The sequence below is a fragment of the Moschus berezovskii genome, chromosome 23 (genome assembly GCF_049115385.1).
Source record: "Moschus berezovskii isolate FMDL1 chromosome 23, NW_MosBer_1.0, whole genome shotgun sequence".
Classification (NCBI taxonomy): Eukaryota; Metazoa; Chordata; class Mammalia; order Artiodactyla; family Moschidae; genus Moschus; species Moschus berezovskii.
The window spans coordinates 62,634,690-62,641,940 of NC_142482.1; the positions used below are offsets into that span (position 1 = coordinate 62,634,690).

At 67.1% G+C, this 7,251-nt stretch overlaps 1 protein-coding gene across 1 annotated transcript; it reads right to left on the reverse strand.

Annotated features, from left to right (window-relative positions):
* Positions 1-527: 527 nt before the first annotated feature.
* FOXF2 (forkhead box F2) lies at positions 528-5,741 on the reverse strand. Its single transcript, XM_088831066.1, has 2 exons — positions 4,452-5,741; positions 528-1,671 (listed from the first exon to the last, which is right to left on the reverse strand). The coding sequence occupies exons 1-2, from the start codon at positions 5,605-5,607 to the stop codon at positions 1,505-1,507; spliced, it is 1,323 nt and encodes a 440-aa protein (XP_088687192.1). The 5' UTR covers positions 5,608-5,741; the 3' UTR covers positions 528-1,504.
* Positions 5,742-7,251: the final 1,510 nt, after the last annotated feature.

A 7,251-nucleotide genomic window follows, 5' to 3' on the forward strand; every position in this document is an offset into this window, starting at 1 on the left:
GTCCTCAAAGCAGACTCAGCACCTGGAGAACCTCTGCCTCGCTCAGGGGTCTGCAGGTTGCTCAGACCTCAGGGCTGGCCGGCACCAGGCCCTCTGCCCAGGCTGGTGTCCTCTCTTGGTCCAGAAGTTCTCAGCCCGGCCTTCAGCATCTGTGACCAGGAAGGCTTAGAAACCAAGCAAGAAAGGAAATGGCCAAGAGGTAATCCCAAGGGAAACCACGGCTCCCTGGAGAAGGACGGATGGGAGCAGAGAGGCAGACCAGGGCAGCACGTGGGGGCTGACCTCTGTGCCCCAAACTGGGGGTGGACACACGCTTCATCCTGCTTCTGTCCCTGATGCCAGGACTGCCCACACCCTCCTCACCTTCCCCTTCGGACACGGGGATCTGACAGCCACCCAAGGAACCAGGCCTATGTCCTGGGCACCTGCCCTCTGCTTGCAGCCCGAGGAGGGCAGCCCAAGCCAAGCCGGTGGGGAAAGGGAAGCTCAAAGTGCAGAGGCCTGGAGCACTCGGGGAGGACAGCGAAGGGCAGAGGCTCCTCAGCCCTTACCTCGCCTGGTTTTCCTTGAAGCTCCTTTCACCTTCTGGTTTCAGCTTAGCCAGAAAGAGCGAGGGCAAAGCAAAGAAATAACAGAAAACGTTTCTTCTTCCCTTCTCTCCCGAGAAGACCCACAATCAGAACCTGGCCTGCTACTCAAGGCACAGACCCCACACCACGCCAATTACACAGCTTAGAAAAAAATCCCGCCCAGTGTAGAGTTGCATCGTCCTGGCGATCAGATGCCCGTGGAGGAGAGAGGTCCCCCCCGGCAACTTTTGTTATATACATTTTATTGAAAAAATTGTACATCAAAATAGTTTGGCAAACTGTAAAAGTATACATAAGTGCAAATATATCCTCCTTTTAAAATACAAGCAAAGTGTGAGTATACACGAAGATCATAAAAATATCTTTAAACTATGGTGGTAGAAAACAACCTTGTAAAAACGTTGTATTGTCACAATACTGGAGACCACGTTTCTTAAACTAGACACATCACTGCTAAATACTTTCTTGATAATGTTCTTTGGCACCTGTATCCAAAGGTAGTGTTTGGCGAAATACAGCTCTCCCACTGAGCCAGGCAACAAGATGAGGCTTGGAATCTTGTGCTGGGCACTGCCTTTTTTAAAAAATAGCACACACATTTTCCATAGACAAAAAAAAACACACACACACAGCCTGTCTGCGTGTTTCAGACCCTGATTACTGAAGACAATGAAGATCCCAAAGTTCCACGTTTGTGTTTTCTGCATGGTGAGTTTTCACCGTCTCCCGTTGCTGGGAGCCTGCGTGTGTTTGGGGCATTACCTCGCCGGGGGTTGTCCTCCTACCAACAGCGAAGAAACATCAGTGCGTGACGCTCACCTGGGGTCTCCAAGGGACTGGTGTGGCCACGCTGGGAGTCCACCTCGGTCACGCCCCGGGGGCAGTGGGGGCCTGGGCTGGCCCCTGCCCTGCATTCACATGACACAGGGCTTAATGTCCTGGCAGACACTCTGGTGGTGGTGGTGGTGGTGGTAGGGGCCGCTGGCAGAGGGGTGGAAGGAGGAGATGCCATTGAAGTTGAGGACGAAGTCTTTCCTGTCACACATGGGCATGGAGTGGTGCTGGTAGCGAGGGAGCCCCACTGAAAGGGGAGAGAAGAGAGACGCTTTTCAGGAACGTTTGCTCCACTCAGGGCACGGCCCGTGCTTCTTAACATTGTCCTTTAACATGCACCTCATCTTGACCCCAAGCGGGTGGGCCTGTCTTTCTGTTGCTGAAAACCTGGGAGAGGAAACCTAGCCCCAAAAGTGTCTCAGAGTTTCAAGCTTTGGCCACAGGATGACTCTGTAATTCTGGTTTGCTATTTGGTTTTGAGGGGCCCACAAGCACGGCGCGCAGGCCGCTCACCCAGAAGCCAGGTTCTCCATTCCTGAGTTCCTGTTACTTTTGGAGGCCCGAGGGGCTCTAACAGCCGCCGGCACTGGCCCTAGGGCTCCCGGCCCAGAAACAATACGGGCTCCCTCGCCTCTGGTTTCCAGCCCCCGCCCCGCATTATTTCCCAGCCAACTGATCGCCGGGCAGTAACAGGAGGAGGGGAGAGGGCAGAAACACTGCGGTGGCGGAGAGGGGCCGGGAGAACGCGCCCGTCTCCGGGTCGTGCCTCTAGACAAGGGAGAGCCCAAGAACAGGGCCTGTCCTGGGGCGAGGGCTCGGCCGCTGCCCCTCCGCCGTGCCGCGAGCCCCTGGAGCGCCGGGCCGGCCCGCAGCTCTCCCCGGGCCTGAGGCCGGCCTCCTGTCGCCGACTTTTGCTTTTGCTTTCTTGGCGCCTCCAGCCCGGGGGTGGGGGGCAGTTGGCTGGGGGTCCAGCAGGTCAGGCCTCTTAGGCCCCGCTGGGTTAGGCCTGCTTCCCGAGGCCTCTCCAGCCTCCCGCGCTGGGGAATCCGCAGCCCTCGCCGGTGCCCGGCGGGCGGTTTTCCGCGCGCACACCCTGCCCCACGGCCCGGCGCCTCGCCCGGTCGCCCTGCGCTTGCAGAGCCGCCCGGCAGCCCCGTGGCCAGGAGCTCCGCCCGCGTTCGGCGTCGGGTGGCGCCGACTGCGGCCCACCGCGCGCCCCGACGCGAGTCCCTGCGGGCGCGCAGGTGCGCCTGCCCCGGGCTAAAGCACCAGGCGGCGCCGCTTCCCGCGGCTCTAATCCGCGGCCCCGTGTGGCGCTTTGATGAGGCCGAGGCCGAGGGGCCTCCGCGAGCACGCGGGCCTGGGCCTCCCGGGGTCCAGCTGGGTGCGCGCTCCGGGCCCTTTCTCGTCCTCCCCGCTCCACTCGCAGCCCCGGGTTCCTGAGGGGCCTGGCCCGGGAGACGCCTGCCAGGCCGCGGGGAAGAGCATTGGCAGAGGCGGGGGTCAGTGCACTGGAGGGGCGGTGGGGGTGAGGAGGGCGAGGCAGATCGTCCAGGCGGGCCTGGGTCTTCTCAGACCGCAGACTCGGCCCGGAGGGCGCGCGAGCCCCGGGGCTTGGGAGGCGGTGTCCCTTCTCCCCCACACGAGCCGTGCCCGCCGCGGAGACCTGGGCGCGCCTGGTGTGCGGGGTGGGGCGAGGTTGGCCTCTCAGAATGGCCAGAAAGCTGTCTGCGCGATTTGGAAAGTTTAGGGAAGTGTTTCAGGCCAACAGGGTGGCCTCGGGGTCCAGGTGGTGGCCGAGCGGGCGGCTGGATCGGGGAGCCGGGAGACCTCGGCGCCCGCAGGCGAACCGCTGGGCAGGAGAGCGCAGAGTGCGCCGCGCGCCGGCGCTGATTGACAGCCAGTCCGAGGGGGTTAAAGAAAATAAGAGTGGAGGGTCGGCTGTGTTGGTTACTTGTTGAAATTCCCATAAAACTGAACAAGACTCGGCTCTCAGTGGGTTGAGTCAGGCTGGAATCCTCTCCGGTGTGGTCCGCCCAGACGGTCTTTGTTTAGTTAACCTCTGAGACCCGCAGTTAAAAGGCCTATTCGGGAAACTTCACCGTCCAGGGAACCAACATCTTTTGCCCATTTCTGGGCTTCCTCTCTCCCTGACACTCTGCTCCCACACCGATGCACGAACGTACAATGCAGGCGTGTCGGCCTGGAAACCCTCTTCCAATTGGAGTGGGTGAGGGTCCGCTCCAGCCCCGCTTGCCCCGGCACACCAGCCCGCCGCAGAGGGGTTAATATGAGGTTTATCTCCACTGTCCCCATAAACCTGGCTAAATATTCAAATTCCCTCCTCCACCCCATCTGTCCCCTCCCACCTCTCACTGCCTTAGACAAGTCAATAAATTTTCATAATCTGCAACCAACACAGTTTACACCGGCAACACTGCAAGTGGGGGCCCAAGAGCAGGCCTTTCTCAGGGGAGCCCCCTGGGCCCTGGGGCCGGCGGGCCTAGGCCACACCCGGGTGTCATTACCTTGGTCCCACTGAAGGGAGGCCGGGGCGCCCCTCCTCCCTGGCCACATGTCCCTCCTGTGAGGGTCCCCCCAGCCCCGACCCCTCTGTTCCTGGAGGCCCTGTCTCCCTGCTCCGGACACCTCTCAGCAACGGCCCAGTGCAGCCCACCCGTGCACTCCTGGGGACAGAGCGTTTTCTCAGGTTAAAGCACAGCAAAACCGACTTTGAAAGACAAAAGAAAGCAGCCAGGCTCCCTGGCCAAGGTCCCCTAAGGCGCAAGCCTTCTCCCTTGGCCAAGCCAGGCCTGAGCTCTGAGTCCTGCAGCCCGCAGAGACCCTGGACACGGGCGCTTCCCTCCCTCCTCGAGGGGTGGACACTCCTGAGGCCCGGCGGAGGCCAAGGGTGCCGGGGAGGCCCTGTCACCCAACCCTCTCCAAAAGGGCGCCAGCGTCACCCAGGCCTTGGCCACCCGAGCTGGGAGGCCAGAGGCAATGGCCCGCGGCCGGGCAGCACGTTACCTGGGAGGTCCTCGCGAGCGTTTTGATGCAGGTAGCTCTGCTCCAGCGAGTAGGAGGACATGCTGCTGTGCAGGCCGGCGGGGGCCGCAGGGGTGCTGCCCGGCGTCAGGGCGGGCGGCTGCTTGAGGTAAGGCGAGGCGCCGGGCGAGCTCCAGTGCGCCGCGGGGCTGGTGTAGGGCGAGTGGCACTCGATGGCGCTCGCCACGGCCGGGGACGAGGGCACGGGGCTGCTGCTGCTGTCCGGGCCGTAGTCCCCGCCGCCGCCGCCGCCGCCCCCGGCCGCGCCGACGGCCCCAGGCCCAGCGGGCACCGGGCAGCTGGCCATGTAGGTGGAGCCCGGGTTGGGCGACATGTGCGGGACGTGGTGGTGGTGGTGCGGGTGAGCGTGGCCCGGGGCGCCGGCGCCCGCGTCGTAGCCCGCCGGCATCATGTCGAGGCCGCCGTAGCCGCCCTGCCCGTGGCATCCGAGCGGCGCCGGCGGGGGCGCCTGGAAGTCGAAGCCCTGCGGCAGCAGCGAGGCCCCGAAGCCCAGGCCGCTCACCACGCGGTGGTACATGGGCTTGAGCGCCTGGCACTTCCGCCTGAAGCCGCGCGGCCGGCGGCGGAACGAGCCCTCCTCGAACATGAACTCGCTGGCCGGGTCGATGGTCCAGTAGTGGCCCTTGCCCGGCCGCCCGAGGCCCTTGGGCAGCTTGATGAAGCACTCGTTGAGCGAGAGGTTGTGGCGCACGGAGTTCTTCCAGCCCTGGTAGGCGCCGCGGAAGAAGGGGAAGCGCGCTTGCAGGAACTGGTAGATCTCGCTGAGCGTCAGGCGCTTGGCGGGCGAGCTCTGGATGGCCATGACGATGAGCGCGATGTACGAGTAGGGCGGCTTCTCCGGCCGCCGCAGCCCCGCGCTCGCCTTCTTGGCGCCCCCGCCGCCCGCGCCCGCGCCCGCGCCGCCGCCCGCGCTCTTGCAGGCGTTCGGGGCCGCGCCGGCCGAGGAGGCGGCGGAGGACGAGGACGAGGACGACGAGGCGGCCTCCAGGGCTGCGGCGGCCGGCGGCGGGCTCATCAGGGCGGCCTGCAGCGCGCCGGGGCCCGGGCTGCGGGCGCGGCGGAGCGGGGCCGGCGGCGGGCGCGGCGGGGGTGGCGGCGGCCCGCCCTCGGAGGTCATCGGGCGCCCGGGAGCGGGGCCGGGCGGCGGGGGCGGGCCCGGGGCCGGGCGCGGGGGCGCGGGAGCGCGGGCGGCCCAGAGGCCCGGCGAGCGCCCTAGCCCTCCGCCCGGGCTGCAGCCGCGGCCGCTGCGAGCCAGCGCCTCGCCGTCGCCTCCCTCAGCCCTGCCGGCGCTTCTGGCCGAAGCCGCGGGCCGCCGGCGGCGCCCGGCGCATCCCTCCCCGGGCCTCGGGCCCGGCCTGCGCGGCGGCCTCCGGGCCGCGGAGCCGGAGCGGCCGGGCGGCTGCGCGCGCGAGCGGGGACCGCGGCCGGGACCCCGGGGACGAGCCCGACGTCTCCCCTCAGGAGCGCGGCTCGCTCTGTCTCTCGGACTTCCTCCTCCCGCGCCTCCCCCGTCCCCACACCGCCCGCCCCCTCCTCCCGCCCCCCCGGAGGGCGCGGGGCCGGCGCTCACTCCTCCCCCGCCGCCGCCGCTCCCCCGCTTATCTCGCGCCTGGCTCTCCGGGGTCCCCCTGGGCCTTTTAATGCCTCTCGCGGGCGCTCGCCTGTCCCCCACCCACCCCCTTGCAAGCCTAGGGATCGCAGCCCGGCTCACGTTTGCCTCGGAAGACACCGCCGTCCCCGCCCCGCAGAACCCGACCACCTAGACTTTAGGGAACCTCCTTTCTCTCTGCCCCCGACAGCACCCCTGTCGCCCATCCCGGAGCCCAGCGCCCCCGGCGGCGCGGCCCGCCCGGCCCCTCCCCTCCCCTCCCCCGCGCCCCTCCCCCGCGCCCCCTCCCCGGGCCCGTCCTCGGCCGAGTGTGCGGCCGCCGGACCTCCGTAGCCGCTGCCCCCGCGCCCGCGCCGACGCCGTCCGCCCGCCGCGATCAGAGGCTGCGGAGCCCCCGCCGCGCGCCGGGCGCCCGACGCCCAGAGGTAACGCGCCGTCCCCGCTCGGGCCCGGCCTGCAGCCCCCGCAGCGGCGGCCGAGGCCCAGGCCGGGCCCCGTGGAGACTCTCCTTTCAGGTCGGAGAGGACGCCTGTTTGCATCTGTCTCCACTTCCTTTCGTTCCCACTTGAGAGTTTGTACAAAATGCAGGAAGAAGGCCCCGCGGAGTGACAGGAGTGAGGTGGCCGGGTTAGTTCTGTCTAAGCCGGGAGGCCGCTGTCACCGGCTTGACACCCCCGGCCCCCGCGCCGCCCCCGCCGGCCCGCGAGCCCCCTCGAACCTGCCCCCCAGGGACGGAGCTCCACCCCGCGTGGCCGGTCCTCTCCAGCTAAGCAAGAGGCAGGCCGGGACGCGCTGCCAGTGAGACCGTTAGTTTCTGGATTACACGTGCAGGGACTGGGCTGGAAGCAGGGGCGGGGGACGGAGGCCTGGGAGCCGCTGGGTCCACAGAGGGCTGATGGGGGTGCCCCGAGGGGTGCTGCAGACCGAGGACCGCAGGGGAGGCAGGGCTGCTCAGAAGGGACGGCTCAGCGGGGAGAGAAAGAGAGGTGGTGCAGGGTCCCGAGATCCTGGCGGCCATAGCCGCCGGGCTGCAACAGGCCTGAGGCGGGCCCTGGGGCTGCCCCAGGTCTGCGGGCGGCGCTGAGCCCCGGGCTGCTCCCGGCTGAGCGCGCCGGTGGGGCTGGAGGGGGGAGACGGAGGGCGGGAGGGGAG